This window comes from Agelaius phoeniceus, chromosome 4, assembly GCF_051311805.1.
Source record: "Agelaius phoeniceus isolate bAgePho1 chromosome 4, bAgePho1.hap1, whole genome shotgun sequence".
Lineage (NCBI taxonomy): Eukaryota > Metazoa > Chordata > Aves > Passeriformes > Icteridae > Agelaius > Agelaius phoeniceus.
Genome location: NC_135268.1, coordinates 25,119,732 through 25,135,299, shown reverse-complemented (window position 1 = coordinate 25,135,299; position 15,568 = coordinate 25,119,732). Strand labels below are relative to the sequence as shown.

The 15,568-nt window shown below is 43.2% G+C and overlaps 1 protein-coding gene across 15 annotated transcripts in view; it reads left to right on the top strand.

Annotated features, from left to right (window-relative positions):
- Window positions 1-15,568, top strand: part of EPHA5 (EPH receptor A5) — a 193,557-nt gene that overhangs the window by 155,797 nt on the left and 22,192 nt on the right. For 8 of the 15 annotated variants that reach the window (XM_077177132.1, XM_077177131.1, XM_054632799.2 and 5 more), the window contains 4 exons: window positions 2,810-2,875; window positions 9,486-9,553; window positions 10,921-11,046; window positions 12,094-12,279. In XM_077177132.1, the coding sequence (XP_077033247.1) occupies window positions 2,810-2,875; window positions 9,486-9,553; window positions 10,921-11,046; window positions 12,094-12,279 (446 nt within the window). The remainder of the gene's footprint in view (window positions 1-2,809; window positions 2,876-9,485; window positions 9,554-10,920; window positions 11,047-12,093; window positions 12,280-15,568) is intronic. The other 7 variants (XM_077177134.1, XM_077177133.1, XM_077177130.1 and 4 more) reach the window with 1 other exon arrangement.

Sequence of the window (15,568 nt, the reverse complement as noted above, 5' to 3'; positions counted from 1 at the left end):
GTTGATAAGTGCTCCTCGCACAGGTTTATTAAAGTTTGTGCTCTGGACAGTTGGGTTTGCAAACCTCATAAGCTTTGTGGGGGTCACCTTATCTAGAAGAGGAGGAGTGTTGTCTCTGTGTGCCTGAGATAGCTGAAAGCAGCAGAGTTGGGCTGGCCAGGGAGCAGGGCAGTGCCAGCAGGCCACAGAGGTCCTGGAGGTGTCACTGCAGCTGCAGGCTCCTCTGCTTTTTTCTTTCCCATCTGCAGCCCTTTCCTTGAAGCCAGGACTAGAAGCAGGTGTCATACCTCGTTTCAAGCAAGCTTGGCTTTTGGAGATGTTGTTGCCTCAGAGCCTGTTCTTTCCCAGCCAAGGGGATTTAACACTGCAGGTGTTTTCTCAATAATTTTTGCTGTTACATGGACATGTCATCTGTTATCCTGCAGCAGATCAGAGGGGCTCCTGACCAGGAGCAGCCCCCACTAGCTCTCTTCATAGTTTGCTGTTTGATTCAGTGAGCTTGGAGGAGACTTTGCAGATAAAATTGATGTATGCAGTGCTTGGTTCAACTCTGCTCTCCAGTATAGGTCAGCTTGATGGCTAAAGATCTAAAACCCTGGAGAAGTCCGGCTGTATTTCATTAAAAAGCATTTCAGTCTTACCCATAGCATTTGATCTTGTCTGGAAGGCTTTTGCTTTCAGCTCCTCAGTTTTTAGACTAAGAAAGCCCTGCAGGAAAGGAGGAGATGGGAGCTGGGCCCCTGCTAGAAGCCATCAGGCACCCAGATCCAGTGGCCACAAGATGCATGATGGCTTTGCTTGAGTTTAACATCAGTTTTATTTGCCTCAGGATTTTTATATTTTGAATTTTATCTGCAAAATCAAGCCATCCTTTTAACTCAAGTAGTAATAAATCTTCCTTTGTCCTGACTGTTCAGACCAATTAGTAAGTTCACTTACCTAACCAAGTGCTCCGTGGACCGGAAAGTGAATTTTACTGTCTGCTGATCCTGTTTAGTTTGTTTCTAAGCACTTTAGATTTCCCCTAATGCTAAACCTCAGAGTACTTTGACCACATGTGCACAGCTGATGGGTTTGTAGGAGCAAGACTACACTGAAGTACATTTCTCTTGCACCTGAACATTTGTTTTTTACTCTGTATCAAAAGAGTGAGACCTGGATTCAGCACGGGGAACTGATTTAGTCTCAGAGCAGCCCTGTTGCTGATGGCCTCTTAAAGAATTTTCTTTGTTCAGGGAAACGTTGAGCTCTTTTCATTTTAAGGAAGTGGTTGCTTTTCATGTTAATTGAACAGTTGTTTGGAAAACTTTGACTTTGCATGCTGAGTGGTGTGGAGGTGTGGGAAGGTCTGGTGGCAAGAGCATTAGCAAATGCCTGGGGGAAAAGGGCCTCCTGGCTGAAACATAAGCTAAAGGGTCACAGCCAAACTGATCTTTTGGAGATGCACCAGTTCCCTGCACTCACATCCTGCAGGGTTAAAGGAAGAAAATGGCCAAATTGACTCAAGATATTTAGTGCTTGAGTTCCCTTTGTGTACCTTTGAGTTTTGGATCTCTGGTGTTAACTTGGATCTATGGAATGGGTTAATGAAGGCTGATCTCCTTCCATATTAGTATGACTGAACAAACTGGGGCATTATGAAAATAGAAAATATTGTTAATTATAGTTAGAGATATTGGCATTGCTGTTTAGAAAATGTTAGCAAGTTATTTTGCTGATGCAAAAGGAGCTTAGAAGACATTCTTCACCAGTTTTAATTTAAGTAAGCACATAATCCAGTGTATAATTCTGTAAATCATTGCATGCCTGAAGTTATTTTGCATCATAATTTAAGGCAATGCAGTTGTAGAATGTTAATTTTGTCTAAATAAACGATTTTAATGTATTTAGGCATTGTAAGTCATACTGTATAAAAATCTGATGTGCACAGGATTTTTTTCAAGAATGACTTCTTGTGATGACTGAGGAGAAATGAAGTGAAGAGATCTTCAGCTGACTTTAATTGGAGTATACCTGCACCACTGGGCTCCTGCTTGTACTGAAGTCCTTCCTGTTGTTTCTTCTGCACTGTGTTCTTTTCCAGGATGAACTATCTTAATAGATTTGGTAACAGAAAAATTGTCCGTGCAAGTTCTCTGACAAGGGATAAAGGGCAAATACTGAGGTGCAGCCAGCATTGGGTTGAGAACTGATGCCAGGCAAACCCATAGTCTGATTAAAGTAATGGCTGAGCAGCCTTCGAAGGCAAGCTGTGGCTGCATGGAGTGCCTTTCAGCTCACCATATTTTGAGTTTATTTAGGCTGAACACTCTCACAAGGTCCTGCTTTTGCATATACCTAACATGTGCAAAGCTTCCCTGACACAAGGAGATGCAGAAAGGGCTCTGTGAGTACATGCATAAGGATCTGCAAAAGCAGGGCTCGTATTCATCCAGTGCTTTTCCTTTGTTAAAGGCAATTGTTATTGTACCACATGCACGCTTGTGGAAAAAAAGTCACTTTGCCTGCTTCAAGGCAGGTGCTTAAGTTTAAGCACATGGGTGGCCCCATTAATCCCGATGGTGGTACTCCAGTACAGGAAGCACATGGTTAATTGCTTTACAGCAGCAGGATCTAGACACTCTCCCCAAGGCATGTTTCACCAACAGTGGCACATGCCATGAAACTTTTGCAGCCCAGGGTGTTCAGGTCCAAATAATAAATGCAATAAGAAGGAAGAAAATACATATAGAAATGTTGTGAATGTATTTGCACCTTGCCAGGGCGGTGGGATTATTCCTTATCCTGGGCCTTTTTGTTTGCTTTTCAGTTGCTGCGATCATGGCTGTGGGTGGGCTTCTTCTCTGCGTGCTGTTGCCTATCCGAGCCTAACATGGTCAGTGTTCCCACCCGTGCTGGCTCCTACTCCGTGTCCTCCGTCCGTGTTTTCTGTGCACAGTCTGCCTCTCCCTTCCTTTCTTGTACTGGCCTGGAAATCACTTTCTCATCTGGTCTCTGTACCCAGCTTGTCTATCTCAACAACTGGAAATAGCGTGACCTGAAGCAGAGTGTATCTTCAGCAAGAGCAGGGATCTCAGGGGCAAAAACCCGCTGTGTTATGCCATGATCAATCCAGACACTGCAGCAGGTGTCTGATAAAACACCATGGATGCTGGACACCCATCCAGTCCTGCTTCTTGTCATCCAAAGGGGCTGGGGGGAGGCCATGTGCCGCCAGAGGAGGCAGGGGGTAGGCGGGAGCAGGAAAGTGTGTATTTGGTGGCATGTGACATGCATGTCAGTGGAATGGAGTGTATGTCATGGACACAGAGGGCAGTGTATGACATACACAGCAATGAGATGGTGCTGCTTGCCCCCGATATGCTCCAGCAGCAGTGGGCATATCCCTGCAGGTGTCCTGAGGTGCGTGTCCATGCTGCATGCTGTCCTGTTCTGCCACCATCTGGGCTGCCTCACCACCTTCTGCTCTCTTGTACTCCCCTCTTTTCTAACTGCTCAAAGGAGGGGTGATTTTAATTTCTGTTGGTTTGACTGGATGCCAGTTGAGTTGCTTCCCAAAGAAGAATCAGCTGTAATATTTGTGTGGATAGAGATCTTCCTAAGCCTCCTAAGAGATGCATGTAATCACCATCCCCATCAGATAGCTGCTTAAGACCACAGAATTTCTGAGACATCCCACATGCATTGTTAAGCTGGGAAGTTTTCTCAGCATAGCTGGTGAGAGGTGTAAAACTCTTCTGCTGTGTTTTCTGGGGGATGCTGAGGCTTTGCATGGTGGTAGCTGGGTCATGGTGCAGTTCCTTGCTGTGGGGCACAGCAGTCACTAAGGTGGACCATTTTTGGTCTTCTGGTGCTGTATTTTTTGTTTTGATAGAGAAGGAGTTTGGGTTTGGGTTTTGGTTTTTCCCCCTGGTGAAGCATTTTTTACTTGGTTTTTTGTGATTTTTCGGTGCTTAAGAGCAGATTTAGCAAGCAAGGATGCTCAGCTCAAAGTGTGTGCCTGTAAAAAGTTGTTCTGGTATGTGGACCACTGTTTTGGCAATGATTGCTCTGAAAGAAAACCTTGCCAGTAGTTTTACTATCTGTCATATCTGTGGTACCAGTGCACGAGGCAGTCCCTTGCTGCAAGCCATGCTTCAAATGCCCTCAAGCAAGGCCCCCAGTGGAGGATGACAGCAATGAAAAATAGTTCTCAGAGAAGACCAGGACTGGAGTGGATGGCTATGAAGAAGAAAGACGCACAAGGAAAACTTGGCTGACCTGGAAAACACCCTCTGCAGGTTTCCTCCTGAGGTGCAGGGAGACCAATGTGGCAGCAGGCTGGGAGGGGGAAATGGGAGAAGTTACTTCAAGGCACGGATGCCACTGGCTGTGCTATGGGAAGGCACGACAACCTCTTTAGAGAGATTTATGGAAATAACTTCAGAGGGAGCTTCCTGCAAGAGGGGAAAACGGTATCTTGTTTAAATTATTTTTAATTGTTCTGGCAGTGGTTTAGGAAAGCAGGGAGTCATTCAGCGCAAAGGCAGGGAAGGACTAAAGGCTAAAAATACCACTGCTGGATTTGTGAAACTTCCTTTGTAAGGCATCCAAGTTAATCAGAGGTCAAACACAGGATCACACACGTGTAGTGGGGGACAGCAGTGCTGGGAAAGCAGCTGAGAAGATTGTGAGCCCACAGCCCTTTGGAAGGGAATCTGCCCCGTTCCTCTCAGGCCAGCCATCTCCTACATCTCCTGAACTGAGCTAAAGGTCTTGGCTTGTCATCAGCAGACCTTTTGCTGCTCTTTTGATCTTGTGCAAGAGGAAAGTGAACAGAAAAATGGAAAGCAACTTCCAATATAGAAGCTTATTAGAAGAACTTATAGAAGGTTCAGTTTACACCAGTCCCTTGAGTATTCCCTGGTTTTTTGATACTGAATTTATCCTAGGATTGCAAGCAGCAAAGGCAAATGCTGAACACAAACTAACATCACTAGTGGTAGTCTTCTGCCTCTGGCTCAGTATCAGGATTGTTTATCAAGGATAAAGCTATTCACTGAAAAAGTTATTGTCTCCACACATGAGCGGAGGCGACAGGATCTTGGCCAGATGGAGAGATCCATGTTTGTTTGTTCCTCTGCATGGAACACGATCCTGCACTGCAACACGTATGCAGCTCTATTGCTTTAACATCTTGGAACAAATAGTCTGAAATAAGCACTAACCCCTTCTAAACAATAACCTTGCAGTCCTTGCAAACCTCCTGTAAAGTGACAGCTTGAGATGGGTTGGAAGCATTCCTCTAAGTTGATTTATTGCAAAAGACATGCTTCTGAGTGAAGGTCTCACCCCTGAAAAAATAGTGGTTTGTCTCTGTTTCAGGGAAGTGCCTATGCTTCGTTTATCTCATATTTGAGAGATTAAATACATGTGTAGGTCTCTGCAAGACTGGGATGAGGGATTGCATGCTGCTTCAGGGCACAACCTGTTTGATGGTACTGACTGCACCTGGCAAGGTGCAGTCCCTTTCCTCATCAGGGATGTCTCAATGCTGTCCCCACCTGCACTTCCAGTAATGCCTTGGCTGTGTGCTGAAATGCTTTGGCCTATGCCTGTAAAAAAAGTATGTCAAGATTTTTTCACATCACCACCTAGGGCTTGACATCCAAGCTCCAGGTTCAGAGTCCCCTGGCTGTGTCTTGCCTGGGCTGTGACCAGAATGGTGGCCCTGGCTAGGGAGATGAAAACTCTTTCCCTTGGGCATTCTGTGCTTTTCAGGGGAATGCCTTGACTGGCCAAAGGGCCACACACAACCCAGCAAGGGTATCCTGAAACACAGGGCAGAAACAAAAGAATCTCCATCAGTCCAAGGAGAGCAAGCATCTTTCTGCCTCACTTTGTGAAGGATTTTTCTCTGTGAATTGGCTTCTGTCATGCAAGGTAGTGGGCATTGGTTTCCCAGCTGGATTGTTCATCTTTCTACCTGTCCATTTTATATTTTATAAACCTATATAGGGATCATTTTATAACTTCACTTTTATAATCTGCTCCATAAATATTTTACGAGCTGCCTGCCAATCTGCAAGTAGTTTTTAAATAAGACATGATGCCTTAAGAATATTTAAAGTCTCACTTTTCTTTTTACCTCTGATACTTTTATTGAAAAACACAGAGCTGTGCAAGGAAGGCATCTGCTTTCCACATAGAGAAACTGGGACAAACCCACAACAGGAGTAAATGAATTGAGATTCAGGTGTGCTGCTGAATTATGTTACCTCTTTGGCTGAGCATCTCCAGCTCAGTGGGAGATGAAGCGAGTGTCAGGATCTTTATGCTTTTGCTGTGCATGATACAGAAAAGATATAGGAAATCTATGGTTTGTACAGTGATAATAAAGTAGAGAATGAGTCTTCCATCAGAGCTTTTGACTCACAGCTTAGCCAATAAATATCAAGAGCAAATGCACATGCAGAAATGGATTATTTCACAAACAATTGAGAGCTTTTTTTTTACCCAAAATATATTGCAAAGCCACAATATTTAGATACTTTGATCTGCCAGTAAGATTCACAAAGCGACTCTGGACTGTTAACCCAAAATTACATATTTTTATGGGATTTAGTTGGGGAAGACAGGAGAAAAAACTGCTTGTGTGTGTTATTTAAAGCATCTGAAGGTCAAGAATGGAAGAAGCGCAGTTTGGCCCCAGTCAGTGTGGACTCTGGGTAGTTTGAGAAAGTGTGTGAAGGGCTCAAGGGATGGCAGGTTTTGCAGCAAGCTTTATTAGCGACACCCAACTGTTGCTTGACAGTCACAGTCCACTAGCTGCCATTTCACTTTGATGTGTCTTGTCAAGGCTTGTTTTAATGATGCTTCAGGCATCCCAGAGCCTGATTTTGTATGCTAATGTGATGTGCTGCTGTATGTGTTTCCCAGCTCAAGAGAAGAGGGCAGCTGCAGCCAACTGGTTTGTGTTGGCCCTTGGAGTGCATCCCTGGGCAGTAAAACATGGACTGTTGTGCAGCAAGGTGTGCTTGGATCACTCTCTGCAGGGAATGGCGTCTCTCTGTCTCCCATATTTATGGTCAAGGAATCAGGAGATGTAGGTCATAGGAAGGATGATGTTAGAAAAGCATTTTTACAGGCAAAGTGCTCCAAACCTGAGGAAGAAATAAGGGCATTTGCTCCAAAAGGCAAAACAGAAGTATCGGATACGTGCTTTTGGTAGAAGGATGAACTATGTGTATTTTTAAAAGGCAAACTGAGTCATATGCCTCCACCCAGAAAAGTTAGTTCTGCAAAAAACTGATGTAACTTTGGCAACTTGCAGCAGAAAAAATTGGGGTTGCCTGAAGTGAGACCTGATACTGAGACTCATCTCTCTATTTAGATAAAGGGCAGGTCATATGATGAAGAAGAAGAATCCATTCTCACCAAGGGTTTGTGAACACCAGAATGTGCTTCGAAATGACCCTACTCCCAGAGTCTCCATGTACACCTAATGCTTAGGTTTTGAGTTAATGATGCAGGACCCCATCTCAGGAAATGGCCCTGCTGCTTTTAGAGCAAGGCAATGAGCACCAACATGCAGATAACTGAGCCACATCTCTGGGCACCTCAGTGCTGTTCTTGTGGGGTTTGCATTCAAAGCGTTATGGTCTTAGCTTGGTTGCTGCTGCTGAAATCATGCCCTGCATGTATAGCCTGGCTGTTTATCGAGTGCAACCTCTTTATCTCCCTGCCTGCATCCCCAGACTGCCTGCCAGCCTTCCCTTGTCTTCTTGATCCGTTCCCCTGTGCTTGCACAAGCTTTGCAATCTCTTTTTCCTTCCTCTCCTTGTAGCACAGGTCTCCTTTGTCCCCAAGGTAAGCTTCCTCTTCCTTGGAATAGCCCCAGAAGCTCATGTTGCTTTTCCCCTCCTCAACTGTCCAGCATACAGCTCTGCTGAGTCCAGCTCAATGGTGGGATCTCATCATGTCCAGGCTTTTGTCTGTGATTGTGATCATTTCACAAACCCAGTGCCAGAATCCTATAGCCAAAAGGCTGCTTGGCCCCTTGCATCTGGGCAGACAGCAGTTCCCTGTAATAGGCCTTCATGCTGAGGGCATGTTTCATGCAGATGCCTGTTACTGCCTCCTCCTAATTGCAGTTTTGTTCCTGCTAATCATATGCTCTTCCTTGCTGTGAGTGATGCTGGAGTGCTCACATGCCCCTAGCTCAAAAATCACAGAAGCAATGGAAGAGAGGTTTCTCAGCTTTGAGTGGCTTCTTAGTGGCTTGAGGCTTTCTTTGAGGTGTGCCAGCTAGTGACTCCACTGCATCCTGGCTGGCTTGCAGGTGTCTGTTCCAGGCTTTTCATTCTACCAAGCAGTGTCCTTCAGTCTCATGTTCATGCAGTTTTCTGTAGGATGATCCAGTTCCTGTTTCCAGTTGTGTTATCAGGTCCTTGGAAGGACAGGCATATGTATGTGTATCCTACATACGTCATCCTGTCCTGTATTTTTAAATGTATGTGTGTGTGTGTAGCAATTTTTCTTGCCACTGCAGTTGTCCTGGGGCTTCCATGTGGTTGTCTAAGTGAAGCAGATCTCAGAAATGCCACCAAAGCAGACAGTTAATGCTAATGCAAAACTATCACCTAGAAAACCAATGAGAAGAATGAAGAGTCAGGGAAGAGCGACCAAAAACTAACAGGAGATTCCCTAGGGGAGATGCAATTTGCATACAACTGTAGTTGTGACTCCATGGTAGTATCCAGCACTATCCTTGCACTGTTGGGCACTAATGTAGGAGCAGGATAGGTCAGGCAGCTTTCCTTCTTCCATCTTTTTTCTGCTGGGCAGAGGGGATCCCATGAATGGCAGCTCTCCTGTGGAAAGACAGGAGATGTGCATGAAATGCTGTGCAGAGCCAACAATATGTAGGAGACGCCTGAAGGCAGTGAGGCAACAGGTTTGGTTTTGCTTTGGTTTAAGCCATTATTTTGCATGTATATAAGATGTTAATGTTTACACAAGGCCATTTTCTAAAATACCATAATTTAAAGTTCTGTCCAAATGCACAGTGGATGAAGGGGAGCATGCAAGACATACACCACAGTGCCTGCAAAAGCTCTGCAGTCCAGGAGATTTTGTTTCTGAAATTCTAATGTTTCATCCCATTCTCCTTTCGTTGTCCTTCCTGTTCCCGCTTTCTCTTCTTCTTAAAAATAGCTGCATTAAATGTCAGGTAGAGTGGAGTTTTTCAGAAGCATCTGTGGGATTTGGAAACACAAGTCCAATTGAAAATCCATGGGCCTTGAGCCCTGAATCCCGTTTGGGAAATTGCAACCAGTTTGATGAGCTAAAACTGGGACAGCAGCAATAGAGCCACCAGAGAGGTTGGGTTCATCACTGCTCTGGGTTTTTGTGCATTGTATGATTCAAAGTAGAGAATGGAGTTCTGCCATACCAGAGACAAAAATACTCTTCTGTTGTGGTTTGTTGTTTTTTTTTTTCCCCAGGCGATGTGGCTATAGCAAAGCTAAGCAAGATCCAGAAGAAGAAAAGATGCATTTTCATAATGGCCACAGTGAGTAAAGCATATATATGTGGTTTTGGCTTTCTGTGGTAATGAGAAATTCAACTGAGAGGTGGTTTTCTGAGGAAAAAAAAAAAATCTGCTTTTGGTGGTAATTGACAAAAGAAAGAATTGTTTGTGCAGAAGTTCCCTCCTGCCCCTGCTGCAAGCCCCACAGAGAACTAAAGATTTGAACAGTCCTTATATGTGCTGAGCTATTCACACCTGTGTGTTTGCACCAGATCATTCTAGTGAGCCATTTCGGTTTGTTCCTCTGTCTTTGCTGTGTGAACCAAGATGTTATTAATTTTTTCTGCTCAGCACATAACAACCCAACATTTTTGTGGTCTGGATGCATCAGTCCAAAATACCTGTTTGAAACCTTTGCTTCACCCCAGGCAGCTGTGAGGACCAAGCCCACTGCTGCTCTTCAGCTTGGATGCCTCTGCAGAGGTGTGAGGAATAACACCAATTTCTGCACCTAGGAAGCTTTCAGAAATGTTGTGTTAATGCCCTTGTATAGAAAACCTCTCTGCAGTGATGCTAAAAAGTAAATCTCATGGTTGTTATCAGTCCTTCCTTCATCAAGAGCTGTGGGATCTGGGGATGGGTAACAGTGAGGTGCCTTTTGGGGTGGAAAAGGCAAACACATTGTGAGTGAAAGTCAAATTTCCATTAGTGCTATGTAATGAAGGCAGCAGGAAGCTAATCAATTAAGAGCCACAGTGTAATGTAGCTGTCTCATTAGACTGATGAGCAATTCTTCATGTGAGTAGCCTTAATGATTGTCAAAACAAACTTATAATATGGATAATGAAAATACTTTTTCCCTTCTCAAGTCCTGGAGAAAAAGCCTGCTATTGATTATATTCATACTGATACAACCCACAGGCTTTGTACTGCAAATATGCAGTTCTTTTAAATCTCAGTAACTCCGTCTGAAATAATGTGGGCGATTGATTAGCTGATGTGTGACTGGTAGGGCATAATTTATTTCAGCTCTCCATCAACCCCCATCCATCCAGCTTGCTTTGCAAGTTACTCCTGTAACATTTTGCCATTTGTACTTTTCCTCCTGGTGTACCCTCTTTAGTTCCAGAAAGGAATCCTTTTCTACCAGATGCTGGACCAACCCATTATACAGCACCAAAAGGGATTTTTAGCTGCACATCATTCCAGCTGAGCACTCCTGTGCTTTTCTAAATATGCCAAAGTTGCACATATGTCACATATAAACTAAATATCATTTTTCAAGAATAATACTCATTTTCACCATGGAAATAAATTTCCAGCAGAGCAAAGTGCCAGGGACAGGAGTGTGTAATGCCCATTTTCCGTGTTGTTATGTGCCATTAAATGTGCTCAATTTGTGTTTGCAGTTAAGCTGCCTGGAGTGAGGACCTATGTTGACCCCCACACCTACGAGGACCCTAATCAAGCTGTCCACGAGTTTGCTAAGGAAATTGAAGCTTCATGCATTACCATTGAAAGAGTTATCGGAGCTGGTATGGAGATGCATTCCATGACCCTTTTGCAACATGAAGGGTTGGCTTTCTTAACATGAGAGATCTGGGAAGGGCTGTGAAATACTTGAGCTCTTAGGTACCCTGCAAGTGAAGGTGAGCATGTTCCAGCTGAAGTTTGGGACAGACCTGTCACTGACTGCGGTTTTGAAATTCAGGAGCTGAATTGAAAATTCAGAAAATGGTCCAGAAAATGGTCACAAATGGTCAGCTGAGCTATTTCAATGAATGCTGGGGGAAAGGAGTCACTTTAAGTTTCACATTCTTTTTACCATTTGAACCTTTTTATCCCCCAACATTAAGGTCACTCTTGAAACAAAAATTAAAAATAAGAGGTCATCTGTGACATTAAAAAGCCACAAGCCAAAGTCCAAAGCTTTAAACTTCCTTGGTTAGAAGAAGAAACTCCCGTTTTGTTTCCACTAAAGCTGTTTGTTTAGACTTGCATCCAACCTTAGGAGTATTTTCTATCCTCTGAAATTGTGGGCTTGGATGTAATGTAGTGTTCACCAGAAAAAAATCTATTTAGGTTACTTTTTGGGAAAGGTAGTAATAAAATTGTAAAGAATTTATAAAACTCTTAAAGCTCTATAAAAATAAATGTTACTGTGAAAGGCTGACAGCTTTCCATCTATGTAACTTACCAAAGGAAGGTTAAGAAGCCAGTGGTTCGAGTTTTACAGCTATCCACACAGGACAGTGATATAGGATATGACAGGACTCTTTCATATAGTAGACAAAAATATTTAATGAGAAAAAAGCCCAGTGGAATATAAAGCATAGCTCTTTAAATATAGGAAAATTACATTTTTACTCAATGTTTTCTTGTGCTTATGAATTACTTGGCTTGTGGTGCAGTGGCTGTTGGAGATAGTCATCACTGCGATGTTCAGCAGTCCATATCCATGAATGCAGGGCAGCCCTTTGTGCTTTCCATCAGCCAAGGCTGTGCTGCATCCTGTAGACACAGGCACATCGTGTGTTCCCTTGATGTGATGTGATCCTGTTCTTCCTCATTTTCTTCTGCAGGTGAATTTGGGGAAGTCTGCAGTGGGAGGCTGAAGCTGCAGGGAAAGCGTGAGTTTCCAGTGGCTATCAAAACCCTGAAGGTGGGCTACACAGAGAAACAGAGGAGAGATTTCTTGGGAGAAGCAAGCATCATGGGGCAGTTTGACCACCCCAACATCATCCACCTGGAAGGTGTCGTCACAAAAAGTAGGTACAACTTGCTGTGGGCTGCTCACTGTGAGCTCTGGCTTTGGGAGAGTTGGTTAAGAGAGAAAGACTTAGGGAGAGAGCCTTAGGTGATGCCTGTTCTGAATGCATTTCTCATCATTTCTCAAAAAAAAGTGTTCCTTTCCAGAAGCAGGAAAGAAGAACAGGACTGTAGGTGAAGATGTCAGGAATGTATAAAACCACAATTAAAACAAGCTCCCTTTGGGATCTGCTGGAGATGCCCCTGATAATAATTGCCCATGGTGCTGGCATATGGGAGGGATTGAGAGTTACTGAGGTCTGACTGCTCAGTTAGCAAAACAGCCTTCTGTAACTTTTCCAGCCCAGTTCTTCTCCAAATTACAGTATGCACTAAAGATAAGGGCAGGGAAAGGGACAGCACATCCAAATTGCCCAGCACATGGCTGTTGGTGCTGTGCTGAGCCTGTGGAAAATGTGTCGAGTTGTTGTTACTCATCCATTTTAGAGCCTTGGAGGACCTACATTATTTGCATAAGGATTATTTTGTTAGCTTATTCTAAATTCTAAAATAAATAACTACTTCTTTATTTTAAGTTGTGTTTTAAGTGTAGAAGCACCAGCCTCACAGGTGTGAATGGCTGTCTCCCCTGTTGCCTTCATGCTTGGCAGTGTCAGAGCTGGCTTAGCTGCTGCTGTTCAGATGGTGGCATTTGGGGCCATGTGCTGCTCTCAGTACCATTTGTCATTCCTCAGAGGAAGCATCTCCAGCATTAGCTCTTTTTCAGGGCTGCAATAGAGAAGGTACAGAGGCTCCAGCTGTTTGTCCTTGTAATCTCCACAAAATCAATGCTGTTTTGTAATCAACAGCCTTTTCTTGCATTTTTCTTTGAAATTGCATTTCCTGAAACTTTTAAGAAAAAAATAACCAGAATGGATTTCTCCCAAAATTTTAATAAATACCAAAATCTCTTGGGGACAACCTGTGTAAGAGCTCCAATTTCTAGCCCTGCAGGAATGTGGAATATTGGGCAAAGAGCAAGTGATGATTATACACCCATGAAAGCTGCTACTGGCATTGGCCTGAGTCCTTCTGGCTGCTGGGGCCTCAGGGGATGGTTGGAATTTCCACTTTTAGTGAGAATGTGCCTCCCTAGCAAGCTGCCTTTATATAAAGTGGCTGTCTGCTTCAAAAGCTGTGGAAACATAGGGAGCCCTGCTTCTAAATTGGACTTGGAGCAACTAGAGCTTGGATTCAGTATGCACCCAGAGCTTCTCATTAGCTCAGTAAATATTTGTTTACTGCACTCAAAATTTTTTCCAGCAGACATCTGTAGCATCTTCATAGGTTTTCCCTTTTCTTTTACATGGACCAAAGCAATTTTTATGAATCTCTAAGTATTTAACTTCTTTTACCCTTCAGTATCTCAGTCATTGGCCTTTTGTAGAATCAGATCTTTAGGGTAAAATCTTTAGGGTCTTTGCTGCATCATGATTTACCTTGGAAGTAAATTAGGTTAAATTGAATTTAATTAGGTCATTTTTAATTCTTAATGAGAATATCATTGTATTTAACCGATATAGTTCAAATGCACACCTTAGTTAATTTGGATTAATCATGCTCATTGTCCTCTTGCAGACAAACCCTTTGCTATTTCTGCTTTACAAAGGTAGTGGCAGTTTTCATTTGCATCCCATTTAGTTGCACCGATGCAATGTGCACACCACTGACATGAGTGCCATCCACATATATTTTATGACCATGTAATGCCAGCAGGAGGAAGCCCTAGTGACACAGAGAATCAGCCCAGCACTTTGGAAGGGCTGATGTTTACTTTTAATTTACTTTGTTGAAAGTTATCTATATGTGTCCTTATTTCCATGCTCTTGGAGATGGGGTTAATTTATTCCATGATTGCTGCCAACCTGCAGCAGTCAGATAATGAAACATAAGTGCCAGAAATCTTGCTGGTTTTTTCTCTGATGGCATCCAAAGGCAGGAGTCTGGAGGAGGTCCCCCAGGGTGGTGGTGGCATAACAAGACACCATTCTCACTGCAACACTGCCTTGAAGTGTCAGAGATAAAGGACCCCATGCTACAGTTGGGTGTTTAGCTTTTAAAATCAAAACAAAACATTAACATTTGAGATATCCCTGGAGTTTTCTTCCCTGCAAAGCCACTGACATGTTTGCCATCCAATAGCAATGGCCCCTGAGATCTCTCCTCCCTCCTACGTTCAGCCCATGCAGTGTAGACAGATGGCCGTCATCCTTAAAGGAGCAGCCCATCTTTCATTTGGGATTCAGCAATATTTTTCATGGTCCCAAGGTGCATTTCTCATATCAAAAGTAATATTTTGGGTGAGTTTCAAGCTTGGGCAGCAGTTGTGAGAGAAACGTAAAAGAATTGAAGCAGCACAGGTCCTTCATGCTGCAAAGGTAATGTTTGCACAGCAATGAGTATTTTGATTGACAAGTTCACAATTACCTTTGTTATGTACATAATTAAGCAGTAAATTAGGCAAAATAGTTAAGGAAATCAAAAATGGGAAAATTAAGATCTATCTAAAGGGTAGGACATGCACTGATTTTTAGTATTTACCTTCATGTTCATGTTATGACACACAGCAGCTCTCGTTGATCATTTTTATAAAAGACATTTATAATGCACTTTACAAATAACTGACAGCTTCTCTTTTGTCTGTGCTTTGTGCTAACTAATGGAAATTGATTTAAATAAAAAATAATTTACATGTTCTTATAAGATTTCATTGAATTTACAAGGGCTGGAGCACACCACATTAATTATTGCTACGCCGTTGTGGCAAGCTAGCGAGAAATTAGATTTAAAAACTGAGCAAAAACTATATATAATTACCATTAAAATGACTCGGGCATGAAAATTAATCAAACAGATTTGGAAAAACATTATTATTCCTGTCAACAATAGGACACCAGGTCTTTTGTTAAGAACTTTTACTTTGATTTCCACTTGCACTCATTCCACACTTAATGAGCTTTTGTTCTGCAGTGTAAATATTCCTTCTCTTACTTCCAGATGTGTTTGCAAGGATAGTCACTTGAATTACAAGGAATGAAATCCCATCCTTTCCTAGTCTCAGTTGTGATGGCTACCAAGCCCAAGCTTCAGATCATCCTTGTTGCTCTTGTTGGGCTCCTGTTGTTATTTCAGGGCATTGAAGCTTGAGGGAAGGATCCAAAGACTTTGCTGTGTGCATTTTGGCCTCTGCAAGCTTTCAGCTTGTTGGTGGAGACAAGAACAAGGCTGCCTGGCTTCAGCTTGCAACAT